This window comes from Globicephala melas, chromosome 11 (assembly GCF_963455315.2).
Source record: "Globicephala melas chromosome 11, mGloMel1.2, whole genome shotgun sequence".
In the NCBI taxonomy this organism is placed as follows: domain Eukaryota; kingdom Metazoa; phylum Chordata; class Mammalia; order Artiodactyla; family Delphinidae; genus Globicephala; species Globicephala melas.
In genome coordinates this window covers 98488260-98505564 of record NC_083324.2, presented here as the reverse complement: position 1 = coordinate 98505564, position 17305 = coordinate 98488260, and the positions used below count along the sequence as shown (strand labels likewise).

The following is a 17305-nucleotide window of genomic DNA, read 5'->3' as shown; positions in this document are numbered from 1 at the left end:
TTTTAAACATCTTTATTGGAGTATAATTGCTTTACAGTAGTGTGTTAGTTTCTGCTTTATAACAAAGTGAATCAGCTATACTTATACATATATCTTCATATCTCCTCCCTCTTGCGTCTCCCTCCCACTCTCCCTATCCCACCCCTCTAGGTGGTCACAAAGCACCAAGCTGATCTCCCTGTGCTACACGGCTGCTTCCCGCTAGCTATTTTACATTTGGTAATGAATATATGTCCATGTCACTCTCTCACTTCGTCCCAGCTTACCCTTCCCCCTTGTCTTTTTGATGATGGCCATTCTAACAACAGTGAGGTAATATCTCATTGTGGTTTTAATTTGCATTTCCCTAATGACTAGTGAGGTTGAGCATCTTTTAATGTACCCGTTGGCTTTTCATATATCTTCTTTGGAGAAATGTCTATTCAGGTTCTTTGCCCATTTAAAAAAATTTTTTTTTTTTTTGCTATTGTGTTGGAAATACCATATTTTGCCTAGCATATTGGCATATAGTAAAACACATGGTAACACCTGGTGCCAATGAAAGTTTAAAGAAATGGATACGCTCGTGTGCTGTGGCTGTATTATAAACTACTGCATCCTTTAAAAAAATTTGGCAGTATCTATGCAAATCTAAGATGTGGATTTCCTTTGACCAAGCAAAGGTATTTCTGGGTATCTATTCTACAGAAATACATTTGTATGAAGGTGTGTGAAACATTCATTGTAGCACGGTATACTACAGTGAAAATGAGAGGAAATCTAAATATTTGAAAATAAAAGACCAAATCAATTATGGTACAACCATACCAAGCAGTCACTAAAAAGAATATGCTTGTACGGATATAGAAAACTCTCCAAGGTATATTGTGCAAGAAAGTATAGAGAAACGTGCAGAACACAATCCCACCTGTGGTTAATAAAATCAAAACTCTATAGATGTACATATGGACATTAATATGTACAATTATAGCAAAATATCTGGAATGAAATACACAGTTGAAGCTTGTTTTCTCTGGAGATGCTCTAGGATTGGAGCGTAGGTGTAAGGGAAGGTCCACTCTGTACCATTTATATACATACATGTGTGTATATTTGAAAGGGCAATGTATTCAACTAATTGTCAATTAAAAACTAAAACCATTCAAAAGTACACTAAGTGAATGGAAGTACACCAAAATGGTAATTGTGATTTGTAGATCTCTGCGTTCTTTTTATGCTTTCATTATTTTTTATTTCTACAATAAGACTTTCATCATGAGAAAAAAGTTATTTTTTAAAGTGTGGTTGCGTTTACATGAAACCATCTATTTAAGAAGAGGTTAACAAGTTTAACTTTGTTGCATTAATTTTTCTTCAAGAACAATATGGTGTGTTCTTTTTTTATTATCAATGTCTTTATTAAATATCTTTATACAATGATAACTTCCCCCCTTCTTTAAGCCTCCCTGTACTCTTTTCTTCCCAGCACAGGTTGGATTAAGCCTTGTTTTGTAGTGTCCTACGGATGCTGCAGTGACATTCACTCCACTATATGGAAATTGTTCCATGATTTAATTATTTCTTGAACAAGTATGTGTTTAGTATTTACTCCACGCCAGAAACTTTCTAAGTGTGGTACAAAAACAAACTCTTTAAAACACATAACATCTCTAAGAGGAAGGCATAATATTTTTCCCCATTTTGGAGATGAGGAAACTGAGGAAGAGAGAAGTGTCCATCCCAAGGTCATAGTGCAGGTAAGAGGTGAAGCCAGGATTTGAATACTAAGCTGTCCCCCAAGTAGACTATGACTCTGAGTCCAAGGGATCAGGGCATGGTCTCCCCAGCGTCCAGCACATTGTGCCTGGGAACGTGGCAGAGTAAACGCCAACCGCAAGAATGAGAGATGGGGATGGATGTCTGAGCTTTGAGAGTGAGAGAGAAGTCCAAGAAAATGAAGGATTTATTTTTGGGCTTTGGGTTATAAGTGATGGGAAGTCATAAATTTAGGTGGCAAACCATGAATAGGAAGGAGTTCTGCAGCTCGAGACCAGACCATCCTTTTCTTTGCAGCGGCTGAATTAAACCTTACCTCAAACTCGGCGGGCGTAATCATGAATCCACAGCAGAGGGCAAGGAAAACAAATGGGGAGGCTTGAATTTAATTTTAAATTTATTTATGATTTTAAAGGAAGATTGAGGGCGGAAAGAAGAGCTTTCTTTCCTCCGTTTTTATTCAGATCTGTCACTTTAAAATATAGTCCAAAGCTAGGGTTAAAAAAAAAAAAATTACATCCCCATGGAAACGCCAAAAAACTCTCTTTGTTTGATATGCTGACAAAAAACAGGAAAACTTAATCATTTGCCTCTTGAGATTTTTGGTGGGTTTTTTTTTGGTGTTGTTTTTGTTTGTTTTAAAAATTCTTTTGTTAGAGAGGTGTGGTGAGGTTTTTCTAGATCTGGGGGGGCACGGAGGGTACTATTATACTATGAAAAGGAAAAATGAGCTGACGTGTCACTGTTCTAGTGGCCCAACAATCTGAACTGTTATTGATAGAAAGCAGAGGTGTGTGTGTGTGTGTGTGCTCGTACGTAAGGGTGGGGACTACACTTCTCAGTTGCGTGAGAGCTGATAGGAGAAGCTAGGTCTAGAGAGCTCATAGAGTTGGAATGGCAGCACCATGGACCCGTCGACATCCTCTTGATCCTATGAGACCTCTGGCAAACCACCGTCACCACAATAAAACTCACAAGAAAACACGGCGCCATTGGTGATTATGCAATAATACCTCCATCTGCCTTACCCAGCACCTCTGCCACCAGAACAGACCTTCAGCATGCCTTGTGAATAACCACTCTTCCCGGGTGACTTACAGGAGGCAAGCAGTAAAGAAGAACGGCCTCATTTATTTTACGATTCCTCTGGTGGGGCAGTCCAGTCCAAAAAAGAAAACCGGGGGCTGAGAAATGCCGGGACTCACTTCTACGGCTGATTTCTGGCACCCTTGGAAATTACAATTTGCCGCTTTCCCCCTCAGAGAAAGTAAGAATTTATAACAAACCTGTAAGAATGAATGCTGACCATATTGATTTTAGTATCTGTACAACCTCTTAGGGAGAAGGAGGGCTATTCAACACCACGTGGGTAGAAAATTTCCCTTTGCTTATTTACATGCTATTTTAAAGTTAAAGCAAGTCCCATTTCTAAGGTCATTAAGTTCAAGCCTGGCAAAGGGATCAAAGACAATTGCAGAGCTAGGGATGCTATCGTATACTCGATCTCTGAAGAGACTGCCGAAGAGCTTAAATCAGAGTTTGGTTCTGCTTCTGATCCTTTGGAAGAAATAACGGCTTGGCCTCTTCAAGAAGGCAAAATGTCTCACGTTTTTAGTGAAGGGAGAAATTCTGAATGAGGGATTAGGAATAACCTTCACTTGCCTCCCCTTTATGTAAAAACTGAGTGTCACTAAAGAAAGAGGCAAGACGTGCTGGGTGAGTGTAATCGGTCTTCGAGGGGGTGCCTTCATCTGGGGAGCAAGTGTGACTCCAGATCAGAGTCGTCGTGATATGCTTTTCCATCTCAAAGTGAATCCGACGGGGCGGTGACCCCAGCAGGCGGTGTGCGCTATAGGCACGTGAGTCCCACCCGTGGGAATCGGGAAACACTGCAGTGTATCAGGGAGTGGCATTTCCAGAGTCTGCGCTTTTTTCCTGGAAGGGTCCAGAGCCACTGTCTTCCTGAAACGGGTTAAGTCAGCCTCTCTAGAGGCCTGCCTTTGTACCTGTGAACTCTGGAATGGAACGAGCCCATGAAACCCAGGCAAGCGATTCCTCAACAGTTGGGTCTATGCGTGTTCCCGGCAAACACGCCGCATTACATTACAGCTCAGGCCAGCTTGGGAAGTTTATTTGATTTGTGTTATTTTTCCAGTTTTGCTGGGTAAGGAATTTTCAGTGTACTTAAATATCTTCAGAAGACAGACTATTATTGATGAAGCAATTCTACAAAGAAAATATCTGATATTCTTTACTTAGCACATTTCCTCAAAGGGAGCCTGTGCCCTTGCTGGGATGCTTAATTTCTCTCTCTCTCTCTTTTTTTTGCAAAGGAAACTTGTTTGATCTTTTAGCTATCAACCTGGTTTTATTTTTATTTATTTATTTATTTTTAATGGCAGGCTTCCCAGGGTTCATTAGAACATCATAGAAGCATCTACCCCTTGTTTGTCTCATGACACAATACAGGGTACCCATGGTTCTGGTTCTGAAAATGAAAGAGCTTACCCTGACCAAATCAGGGTAACCAGGTTTTAGCCCCAGCTTGTTTCCTGATTTTCCTGTGTGACCTTGAAAATTTTATGTAATACCACAGGGTCTGTTTTTTACTCTTGAGATATGAGGTTAATAATCCTCTCCCTGCCTCTTGCAGTGCTGGTTATCAATTCAATCCAGCAAACATTCATGAGTATTAACTCTGGGCCTGGCACCATGTTAGGCTGAATGAGAAAAGGATCCTGCTTTCTGAAACACAGAATGCAGGAAGATACCTGCTTTGAGCATCATTTGAAGATATGAAAAAGAAACCCGCCCACCTAAGGAATTATAAACGACATGAATCGGCAGATGAATTCTGGAACAGACTTTCCAAACCTGCTCCTTCCAGAAACAGCTTTGGACCTTGAATCTGGGGTCATCGATATGTCACTGAAAATAACGTTCACTGTGAGCTCTCTGGGCTTCCTTCTGATTGCAGTGTCACACTGAATAATGCTCACTCGGTACAAGAAGTAAGAATGAGACTCTAATGTGTTAGACACTTGCAAGAAGGATATATGCTATTTCATTAAACAGAAGGTTAGAATAAATAAAGGCTTAAAAATTTCACATAAGCTTTATTAAAACTTCATAAAAATTCAGATAACCAACTATCTGACTGCTGTTGTATGCAAGCATTATTCTAGGGGCTGGAGAGGGTACAAAGATAATCTGCTGACCCGTCTCTCCCTACTCCCCAGTGAGGCCAGTGCTCTGCTACTATTACATGTTCTTGTTGTGTCATGACTTCTTTTGCAACTGCTATAATTCATGTTTATTAGTAGCTCATTTGTGAAACCTTTGCCAGAGGCTCTTTGAGGGCAAAGACTGTCTTTCTCACTACCATATTCGAGTGCCTACTTCAGCATTGATCCTTAATATGTGTGAATGAATAAATAACATCGCTGTACTACCCATGGGTAATTATGTTGTCATGAGCGTTGGGGGAGATATACTATTAATATTTGTGGATTGATGGATGAATGGCTCTAGCCTGAGGGTGTAAATTCTGTTCTGGGCTCAAGGGTTTCCAAGAGAAAGGGGTGTTGTTCATTGTTACCCCAGGAATACCAGGCCTGGTACATTACTCCATTCTGTACTGAAGGGTCTAAATGACGATGTATAATTACAAAGCACATAGTATAAGAACGAATGTTGTAATAAAATACAAGTTGGTCGTATGTTTTTACTATTAAAAGCATCCAGATACTGGAAAGTTATTGATTTCTTTACACTAAATTTAATAGATTTCTTTGTTTAAAGGAAAATGCAAAAATCACATTGAATGAAAAGTTAGAAATACCACATGCTAATTTAGTGTCAGGTGCTAAAAGAGAGAGAAATCTACACACGTACCCACAACACATGTCCCCCATGCATCATGTATGACTTTGACTTTTTCCAAGATGGTAAGTTGTGAGATTACATTCACAACTTATCTGTGATGATAAGTGCAGTGAACCTAAAAAGCATTTACTTGGAATTATTAAATCAATGCAACAAACATTTATTAAACATGAAGTATGTACCAGGCACTGTGCTAGGTGCTAGGATGAAGACTGGATTTAAGGGAAAATCAGTGATGGGGAATGAGGTGGGAAACAAGTGATTAAGAAAAGCCGAACCCCTTGAAAATGACTGGTGCCCTACCAAACAGAGCCATCAAATACTGACCTGAGTACTGAGCACAGGACGGGACACTGAAATCTTTCAGAACACACTCTCTGGCACTAATGCTAGACTACCAATCTGGAACAGTTTGAACTTAAATAGGGAAATACATTCAACCATTTAGAGTTCCCAAGTGGTCAGAAAAATAAGATGACTTCACAATAAACACCCAGCTCACTCCTGCTGCCTTTGTGGGTACAGTTTTCTCTCCAACACCCAGAGAAGGGCTCTTTCCTGGAACGGACCTGAAGCCTGGTGAGCACAATTAAATTAAAAAGCTAACCAATAATTCTCCGGACGTCCACCGCTGCCCTCAGTAACGTGGTACAGCTATTGATCCCCACTAATGATTGAGTGATTAAGGAGGATAAATTGCCTATGAATACAAAGCAAGCTGAAGGGCTCCCAGCAACAGAGCTGATCATTCTTTATCAATCAGTGCTGTACTTGCCTGTGTAATTTCAGCGCAGTGTCCTAAGACACCTTGGACATCACTTCCATGTCAAGAGTGTGGTGTTTTCAGCATCTTTGCTCACCTGGCTTTATTTTGACAGCTTCTGATTTCCTCTTTTGTTATCTTTTCTCCTTGGGCAATGGCCTCTCTTCTTATGTACTTTCTAGTTGCCAGATCATATCTCTAGGAGTCCATTGTTACGAATTAGCGCGTGCAAGCGCGAAACTGGTTGACTGTCAGGCAACAGCGCATTTGGTTGTGTGTGGGGTTCATCATACGGATCCCCTGGTTGGATTATGCTTTGATTTCTAGGCCGGGAAAACCACAGCAGGAGAGAAATGAAGAGAAGACCTCTTTCCCCCATTCCATTCACATCCCCGGGAGAGCTCAGTGAGCATTAACATAAAAATGTAAAAAGGTATTAACTTAAAGGCTGGTGCCAGAATTTTTCTGGAGGGAATAGCTTTGGAAAAGTGTGTAGAAGCACAAAAGTGTAGTCGACTGTTGGAGAAGAGCCCAAAGAAAGAAATCAAAAGGCTTGCGGACGTGTTCTGCGTGAGAGAATAAGAGAATTTGCTCCTGAGAGAGGATGAGAGAGCAGAGTTTGGAGGACAAGGGAAAACAAAAGGAGAGAGAGAGGAGGCAGTAAAAGCTGGAGAGAGCCTGGAATTAGGGTTAGGGGGGAGCCAGTGGAATTTTAAGAAGAGTGAACACAGTCTCCTGTGTTTTGTAATAATTATCTTGTGATTATTATGTAAACCAGTGGTCCTGTGAGTGTGGCCCCTGACCAGCAGCATGAGCATCCCCTGGAAACTGGTTAGAAATACAAGTTCTCAGGCCCCACCCAGACCTCATCAATATGAGAAGGCTGCACAGAAACCTGTGTTTTAACAAGCCCTCCAGGTGATTCTGATGTGGTCTGAGTTGGAGAACCACAGCACGGTTGGGGTCTGTGTACCCGCGAGTTCCTCATCTGCGGATTCAACCAACCGCAGATTGTGTACTATGTTTACCATCGCTGTTGGTTGAATCCGTGGCACACAAGGACTATGAAGGGCAAATACAGGACTTGAGCATCCGTGGATCTGGGGTATCTGTGGCTGTCCCCGAACCAATCCCCAGGGATTCCGAGAGACGACTGTAAACCTTTCTTCCTCTCACCGCCCCACACCAAGTGGCAATTAATGTCTAGACATTCATAGATGTTTTGGGTAACTGTTCATGATGTTTCTGAGACAGCACAGGTGTCAGCACTGAGAGATATAGGATTCCTACACGTAGAGATGGCCACAACAATATCCCCAAGAAATTTGCAGAAATGTTTGGACTTTCACAGGCCAAGGAATTAAGGGGTTGTGGCAGTTTTCTCTGGGTTCTGGGGACCGGGGCAGACCCACCTGCCATGTTCATGTAGTAAGCCTGCTTCCCACCTCGCAACTCTTATGTCTCCTCCAACAAGCTTCCAATACTCCCTCCTTGCCTCTTGTTCTCAACAGATGATTGTGCTTTACATTTTACTGAGAAACACAGAATCACAGGAGGGAACAACCTCGTCCTCCTTCCACTGAGTCTAGAAAACCTGCACCTTCACCCGTATCCTACTCTGCTCCTGTCACCGTGGGGGATGGATAGTCCCACCTATCAAGGGCTTTTCACCTGTTCCCTAGATCCCACCCACTCAAGGATTTCTCTAAGTCAGTGACTCTCAACCGTGTCTTCAAGAATCATCTACAGAGCTTTTTATAAGCCCTGGATCCCAAGCTGCAGAATGTCTGGGTGGGGAGACCGCGGCGTCAGTGGCCAAGCCCCCAGGTGATTCCAGGGGGCAGAGAAGGCTGTGAACCACCACCCTCCCTCTGGGCTGTAAACTCTTTCTCCTGGTTGGTCTCCAGCACCAGAAAATTATGTCCACTCTGTCCTGTCTTTAAAAATTCTCCTTTGACCTTCGTATCACCATCTGTGTTTCACAGAAGGTCTTCTTGAAGGAGATGATAATACCTGTGCCTCCACTTTCTCACCTCCCATTACATTGTAGCCCGTGCCCATCTCTCTGGTTTCTGTCCCCATCACACCAGTAAAACAATCTTTCTAATTCTCCCAATGATTTCTGTATTTTCACAGTGTATGGCCACTTTCTTTTCTTATCCTACTCAACTAATAAGCAGCATTCCAAAGAGCTAAAGCCTGTCTCGTTGAATCAGTTGGTGTTCCGACTCTGTGACACCACGTTCTTCTGATTCCCTCTTACCCCACTGGCTACTCTTCGTCAATCTCCCTGTCCTTTGCTTAGACTCGAATTGTTGATTATACTAAATCCATCCTGTTCTTCCTTTAAACTTGCCGCTGGCTCCTGCTGGCGGTCATATTTATATCTCTAGCTCAGCTATATCTCCTCTGAGCTCTAGACTCACCTATTCAAGTGCCTACTAGAACTCTCTGGTTTTATTCTCACCTTCCGCTGATCAGCAATGCCCCTCTGCTCCTTTTCTGTAATGCAGCATCTAGTGGCAGCACCATGTCATCTCTAGATCTATGTCACTCTATCGGAGCAGAGGTACCTGGAAGCTGCTCACCATGGCTACAATGGAACACCAAGGCAATGATCAGGTAGTTGAAGGTTATTAGACCATCAACCTCCTGAATGGTCCTCCTGTAAAGTCAATAGGTCAGGCAACATGACTAACCCTTTTCACCTCTAGAAGAGAGGCCACATAAGTGCAAATGCATGTAGACATGTGTCCCATCTTACACAGATGATGTAATCCAGAAAAGCTGTTAATAAACCAAAGTTTGGGCAGATCATATCATTCTTTAAATACCTTAGGGTGTTGGATAGTTATATGAAGTTGTATGATTTTCTTTCTCTAATGCAAATAAAATCCGTAACAAATTCTTGGTTTACCTATTTTATAAGTATGGCTTTTTAAAATACAATTTTCTTATATTAGGCCACCACCTACGTATTCCACCATCTCAGCCCCCCTTGCTGATTCCTACTCTGTTATACCCCTAAATGTTAGGGTTCTTTAGGGCTTGATAGGACATCCTCTTTCCTTCTTTATCTTTATTTTCTCCAAAGTTGCCGATAAGTCCCAAATTCACATCTCTGATTCTCATCTTACATATCAGGATATCTCCGGTCATTTCTGGTTGAGTGTCTACAGTTATCTCCAAGTAAACATTTTCAAAACCTTAGTTTGTCTCTACCCCCTCACTCCCCTCAGTCTTCTCCATTATCCACTCATTTGCAGTTGTATCTGGTTGGCAAGGTTACTATAAACAGATCCCTGTACCTTTGAACTGCACATGGCCCAGTTAGCAGCTCCTGTCACCATCAACTTTGAACACTTGTCTCATAGATAAGGATTATTGGGTATAGGATGATGGAGGTGGTGAGTGGGGAGGATAGGATTAGCTCAGTGCCATCTATTGGAATAGACAGTTCAAAGAAAAGGTCAGTAGGATCCAGGTTTATGTTATACAGAGTAGAAAACATTGTTGTTCACTTATTATCTATATGTAAGTTCGGATCAAGCCTGATTTAAGTGCAACTCTCACGTTCAAAGTCAGCACTAATATAGACCCATTTTGGAAGATATTGGAGAGCAATGCATATGGAATAAGACGATGTGAGAAGCCTTTGGTTCCATCAGCTTTTATATGTTTCATTACCTTATTTCTTAAGATCTAAACATGGACTCTCTTCCCTCAATTTTGCTACAACATTGCATCTGCCTCTGGAACTTAAAATCAGCCTCATGCCAAGTATGGAAGCAGGGGGCAGACAAGGAAGAGCAGAGATGCGGATAGGGAAAAGTACTGTGTGTGATTGAGTTTTTAAATTGGATTGGTAGAGAAATCCTTGGACTTGACTGAGTTTATTTGACTATAACCAGATTTAACTTCTGCAGCAGCCAGAAGGGAAGGCTCAAAATAGCAGTAGAGATTAAGTTGTATTATATTAAAATAAAGTTACATGTTTGCATCTCCAGAGTTACGGTTTATGAAGTGTGCACGCACTATGCGTATAAACAAATTTGTAGAATCTGTTAGACATTCAGGCTTTCTCTTCTTGAATTAAGGAGACAGAGAAATTAGTTCCACTACAGATGGGGTCAACTTTATTCTATTTTTCTGAAGCCAGATTACGGATCCTAAGAGTTTTTTTTAAAAAAATTGAAGTATAGTTGCTGTACGATACAAGTTACAGCTGTACATATATAATACAGTGATTCACAATTTTTAAAGGTTATACTCCATTTATAGTTATTATAAAATACTGGCTATGCTCCTCCTGTTGTACAATATATCCTTGCCGCTTATTTTATACCTCATTGTTTGTACCTCTTAATTCCCTACCGTTATATCGCCCCTCCCTCTTTCTTCTCCCCACTGGTAACCGTTAGTTTGTTCTCTGGGAGTCTGCTTCATTTTGTCATATTCACTAGTTTGCACTTTTTAGATTCCACATATAAATGGTATCATACGGTGTTTGTCTTTCTCTGTCTCATTTCGCTTAGCATAATGCCTTCCAAGTCCATCCACATTGCTGCAAGTGGCAAAATTTTGTTCTTTGTTATGGCTGAGACTAGATATATAGATATATACCCCACATCTTCTGGATCCTAATAGTTTTGAAAGTCAAGTTAAAGAAACCCTTTTCGTTTACAGAGCAATAACATACACAGAGGTGATACCATCAACATATAGCTCCACAGTTAACTAATGGTGCAGCTTTAGGCAATCTTCAATTGTCCTGCAATAAATCTATAGCAGCATTAACTTCAGGTTACGTCCTCATATACAGTGAGGACAAATTTTGTATCTTTTTCTATCTTTAAAACATGGAAAGTGTATGTAGGAAAGGGACGTCTTGTAGAATAATTCTGCCATCATCCAAAAAGAGACGCATTAGAAATATAGGAACTATTTTTGTAATAAGAAAATAAATCCCTGGCCCTTACCTTCACACCAAGGATTGAAGAGAATGTACGTGTCTGTTTCTGGGTTTCGGCTGGTGCGGATTACACCATAGGGGGTCCAGACAGCAACATACATGCGGAACTTCCCCACAACGCAGTCTGGAGAAGACTGGATGGACAGCCGGACAGACCTGTCCTCTCTCGCGATAACTTTGGCTCCCCACTTGCCACTCTGCAGCTCGGAGACCACAGAGACTGGGATGTAGGTTCCCTTGTTCTCCTGAGGGTAGCGACCTATGAGAAGAAAGAAGAAGTATAGTGTTAAGGAGATTTCACAAGCCATTTTTGTTCTCACTCTGTCACCTTTATAGCGAAAGGTGGGAAATAATTCATTAGACTTGAAATCCTGAAACTTGGGTTGGAATTTCACTTTGGCCACCAACTTGCTGCCTGATGGTGGACAATTTTTGTAACTTCTTTGAAGGTCAGAATTGTCCTGTCTAGATTTTAAAAAAAGAGTAACAGTGCTTACAGAGTTTTTTGTTGGTTGATCAATGAATTCAAATAAGATGTGGAAATACTAACCTTGGATGCAGAAACAAAAACAGAGCTTATAGGGTAATGTGAAGTCATCAGTACCTGAAATTCTGCCGTCTAAAAATGTAGAATTGCTTTTTTAGGGGTGTAAGGCAAATGTTTTCGTTTATTCTGAATACAATTTTACTATTTGTTATACTACCTATAATAGAGCTACATTTATAAGTTGTCCATATGTCACTATTTTCGTGTTTAACTGAAACGTATTTATTGCCAACATCATTAGTAATTTAGGCTTATGTCATGGGCAAGAATTCAGGCTCCGGAGGCAGATTGTCTAGGTTTGAATCTTGGCTATGCTACTTCCTTACCTTTGGAACCTCTGGCAAATTACTTGACCTTTACAGATCTCTATTTTCCTCTCTTTTTCTCTATCAATAAATGAGAATAATAATACTACACAACTGTTATAAAGCAGAAACTAACACACCATTGTAACGCAATTATACTCCAGTAAAGATGTTAAAAAAAATAGTACACGGTGATGAAATAAAATAATACACGTAAGACGCTTTGCACATAATTTCTCATGCATAACAAATTTTTAGCTATTATTTCAACAGGAAATTAAACAGCAGGGTATTTTACTGTATGTCCAGGCTCATCATACTTTATGTATAAGCTATCTCAGGGTAAATCTTATTTCTCTTTATTGCTGCCATTTTGGGCCAAATTCTTATTTCATGAGGTTGACCCCAAAACTAAAGTTTACCACTGGGTTCCTGGAAAATCAAAGTCTTCACTGCGAAAGTCAAACCTCACAGCATTCTTTAACTCTTTGGCTTACAGTTCAATTTATAGTTTGGTTTACAGAAGAGTCAAATAGATAGATATTTTAAACTGGAGCAAATCTTTCATTTACGAACGTTTCCCAAATGTATTAGACATTCAGTTCTTCTTGACTTGAAGAAAATTACAAATCAGACTAATACGTCTAAATTATTTTGATTGTAAGCAGAAGAAGCTTTAAAACTTATTCACTTCAATTGCTTAACATAAACCATGTAGAGAATTCTGCATGAAAACAAATAAAAACAATGATTCTTTCTGGCCTCTCCAGTGACTGAGGTCTTTAAAGGATTCCTTGGTAGGCATATTGTTGAAGATAGAGCATTCGAAGGAGGTCGTTCCATAAGCTGCCACTGTGCAATTCTGTGAGATACTTATTCTTAATGAAAATAAATGTATACAGCGCAAGCCAGGGAGAAAGATTAGAACCCCAGTGCTTTGCTATTGTTAGGGGTGTCAGTTTATCAACACTCAGAATGAATATTATCATAAATCCAATAAAGCCTTGAAAATGTTTTTCTGCCAAGGTATGACAGTGTGTCTAGGTGGTGTTCTTGGGAATACGTGGGGCTCAGCTTCCCGGAGCCCGGACATAAATCCACCTGCAAGAACTGTTTGTTCCAAAGGCACCGCCATCCCCATACCTCCGGTATATATGCTCCTTTTTGTACACATTCAGACTGGGGCATGAGTTTACCCTTTTCTCTGGAGGCATTGTTGCTCTCCGGAGCCCCCATCAGTGCTGAAGTGTAGACATCAAAGCAATCTCGCCAGCTAAAGGGACCATAGTTCATTTATTACAGTGACTCCTGGCAGCTGTTGCCACTAAATACTGACTCTCATTTAGAATCCACAGTATTAAATACGACACAAGTTTGGTAAAAGTAAACTTTTGGAGATAAAATGTGTGATAATGACAGACTTATTAGATTTAGAGAAAAAGGATGAAAGGAATTTTAAAATGAACTACATAAGCAGGTTCCTTTAGGAATACCAAAGAATTAGGAGAGTGTATCCAAAGCTATGTGCTATGAGACTCCGCTTCACCTTTGTACTAACATCCGCTATTGTCAGGAGTATCGAAATAACCAAGGCAATTGCTAGTTTCCATTATTACACTTCCTGTTATGATTTCAAAGACATATTAAATTTTATGTATCAAATTCAAGTTATACATAAAAAAGTAAAGAAAAAGGAGAACCATGTTTTTTTCATGCTGGCTTTGAACCCAGTCACAGCTTAATCTAAAGGCTAGTTTGTTTGAAACTTTTTCCTTCCTGCAACGATATTGCCTACTGTGTGCTGGGCATTATTCTAAGTGCTAAAGACACAACAGCAAACAAAACAGACTCCTGTGCTCATAGAGCTTATAGTCTATGGAAAAAGCCAAGCCCGTGCTATTTATGATACGCATGTATTATTTTACTCCTTATAACAAACTGCGAGAGGGAAATCATTATCAACATCCTAATTTGACAAATCAGGAAACTAACACACAAGATCATTAAGCAATTTGTCCAGGGTGATACAACTAGTAACCAGTGGGTTGAGATTTGAACCAGTCAGTCTGGCTTAAGAGCCTGGGAGTTTCACTTCTAAGCTCTACGGCAGTTGTGTGTGCAGACAATGCTTTGGTGTTGGTGAGAATTGTGATGAAATTCTGACTCTGCAATTAACTCTTGGTGCTACCTAGGGCACGTTTCTTAATTGTCTGAAGTTCCATTTCCTTGTCTCTTTGCAGTCCTGGAAATGGGAAGAAAATAGCTTTTGTAATAGAATGAAAGCTTTATGCCTGGCATGCAGTAGAAGTTGACTCACGAGACATTTATTGTTTGTGTTTTAAACATAACAGCTACTGGAAAGGAAAGCTAGAAGGAAGAAGGGGTGATTTCCCCCCACCCCACGGCCTTCTCTGGTTCTAAACCTGAAGAAAGTGGGTGTCCCGGGGAAAGCAGGTTACTTTTCTTGAGGGAAGTATCGTGGCCAAGGAGAAAGCAATACCGCTGGCTCTGACACTTACTGTGTGATCCCGGCAAAGTATTCATCCTCTCTCAACTAAAACTTCACGTATTCTGTAAAATGGGGATAATATGGTCATAGTTTGTGATGGGGAGGACAGCTTAATAAATGGTAGTCATTGTTATTTCCCCCTTTTCTCAAGCTTTCTGATTCCCCTAATTCGTCCTTTCTCTGTTCCAGGAGCGGGAAGACAGGATGAGTTCACTAATAGCCAACCTAAAGAACCCAAATCTACTTACAAAGGCAAGTTTATTCAAGATTCAAATATACTGAGCTGACTAATATTTCCATCTAGAAAACTTGCACAGCCTCTGCTCCCCCCATCCACTCCCCCCACCAAAGTGATGGCATTCAGTATTAACCAAAAAACCTTAATAATTCCAGAATTATCACAGAATTATCTAAAACCCGCCCTTCACTAAAAAAATCTGGTTTTCTGAATCACTATGGTCACTGTCATCTCCATTCATGACTTACGTAGGAGGCAAACTTTATGGTCCATGGGCCAAATGTAGCTTGTTGCATGTTTGTGTAAATAAAGTTTTATTGGAACACACTCATTCATTTGTGTATTACTGTGCTACAATAGCAGAGTTGAGTAGCTGTGACAGAGGCGATATGGTCTGCAATGCCTACAAGATTCACTATCTGGCCCTTACAGTAAAAGTTGGCCAACCTCTGCCTTAGAGAGTTTTATATTTTATTTCTTTAAGGGGTGATTGATTACAGACACTCAGTGTCTAAGACTTGAGCCTAAGAAGAAAATACCATCACCTAGTTTTTTCTTCAAAGAGAAATATGTTACTAAACTAATAACAAACATCTTCACTGCTATGGGGTCAACATTTAGTTTCCTTAAAACCTCCTAGTTAAATCCCTCACAGTCTCAGAGGGTATTGAAGACGTAGGAAATGGGTTGTAACTTTTTACTGATTTTACTAGACACTGCTAAAATTTTCAAGTTTATTACTGTAAAAGTTGTTTAGCGTTGCCAAGGCAGTTCACAGAGAGATGGAAATAAAGCACAACAGGAATGGAGGTTTATTTCCCCGGGTCCCTGTGAGGGAATGTTTACAGGTGGGAAACTGGGGTTCTGTGAGGTTATCACATGCAAGACATCCGTATAAGTGGGCAGAGGCAGACACAGGGCATGGACTGAAACCTCTGTGCTAGAAAGCCCGTTCTCCTTTCCCTGCATCATGCTGCCTCTGTGGGGACGGTGGGAGGATGCTGGAGGGATTACAAAGAGGAGGAAGCCAAGAGAAGACTAAAGCTGCAAGATTTGACGGGATAGGAGGCAGAAGGACAGTTAGGACCGCGGTGGTGGATACGACATGTGTGAGGCGGCAGTGTGAATCCCAGGGCTTAATCACTGGTGGTGAGCAAGAAAACCTGGCAGACAGGGCCTTCCAAGGAGGGTCTCTGGGGCTTCCCTGGTGGCGCAGTGGTTGAGAGTCCACCTGCCGATGCAGGGGACACGGGTTCGTGCCCCGGTCCGGGAAGATCCCACATGCTGCGGAGCGGCTGGGCCCGTGAGCCATGGCCGCTGAGCCTGCGTGTCCGAAGCCTGTGCTCTGCAACGGAAAGGCCACAGCAGTGAGAGGCCCGCGTACTGCAAAAAAAAAAAAAAAAAAAGAACAAAGAGGGTCTCTGGGCTGCGAGGGACATGAGTTGGGAAGGTTTTTAAGGTGATGTCAGTGACAAAAGGGAGAAGGGAGAAGGAGAAGGACACCACTCATTCGGTCAGGCTGTGTGGCACAAGACCAGCCTATGGAGGCAAATCAGGAACATTCCAAAGGGCCAAAAAAGAACCCAGATTCTCAGGCCTTTTCATATACACCGTATGGAAAAGCTGATTATTAATGTGAGACCTGATGTGTCAATAGTACTTCAGGGTCTTGTCAGCTGCTCCGTAACACCATGTTTAATTCTGAATGTAATGATTTCAATGACAGCTCTGGGGAAGAATTTTCCAGGATCGAACTGATTTCGATGAGTGAGGAAGTTGTGACAGAGTAGTATTTCATTTCGCTAAATAGCCCTCTCCCCTCGGGAGGCAGCACGTTTAAGAGCCCTCGATCAGCCTACACTCCGGAACACCCATCCATCAACATCCAGGATGGCCCAACAGCTACCCTTGTCCGAATGTGGATGTGAACTTCGGCCTTCCAGAGGTGACCACCAGGCACGTTTGCTGAAAGGGAATAATGGCTGCACAGACGTTTGTTTTGCTTTTTTCCAAAATTGTGTAACTTTCGTGTTAAAAAAACTCTGAGCAAGAAGAATAGAAGCAGGAAATATAATATCCCAGAAAGGATTCTCATTTTGTTTTCAATAATGTAGTCTTTGAAATTGGACTACTTACTAACCGTGAAAAAATATAGTTACCAATTGCGTTCTTTCACACTTAACTAAAATGGGTGTCATTTTCCCAAGTGATCTAGAAATTAACATATGCTCTTAGTTTAAATGTTTGTTTTCATCTGTAAAGCATTTTTCAGGCCACGCTAATACTCCTTGTAAGGGAAAATTCGCTTGGACCGTACGCCTGTATTCAAAT

The 17305-nt window shown here is 41.2% G+C and overlaps 1 protein-coding gene across 1 annotated transcript in view; it reads right to left on the bottom strand.

Moving 5' to 3' along the window:
• Positions 1 to 17305, bottom strand: part of F13A1 (coagulation factor XIII A chain) — a 144749-nt gene that overhangs the window by 85895 nt on the left and 41549 nt on the right. The window contains exon 5 of the mRNA XM_060307705.2: positions 11383 to 11634. Coding sequence (XP_060163688.1) covers positions 11383 to 11634 — 252 coding nt within the window. The remainder of the gene's footprint in view (positions 1 to 11382; positions 11635 to 17305) is intronic.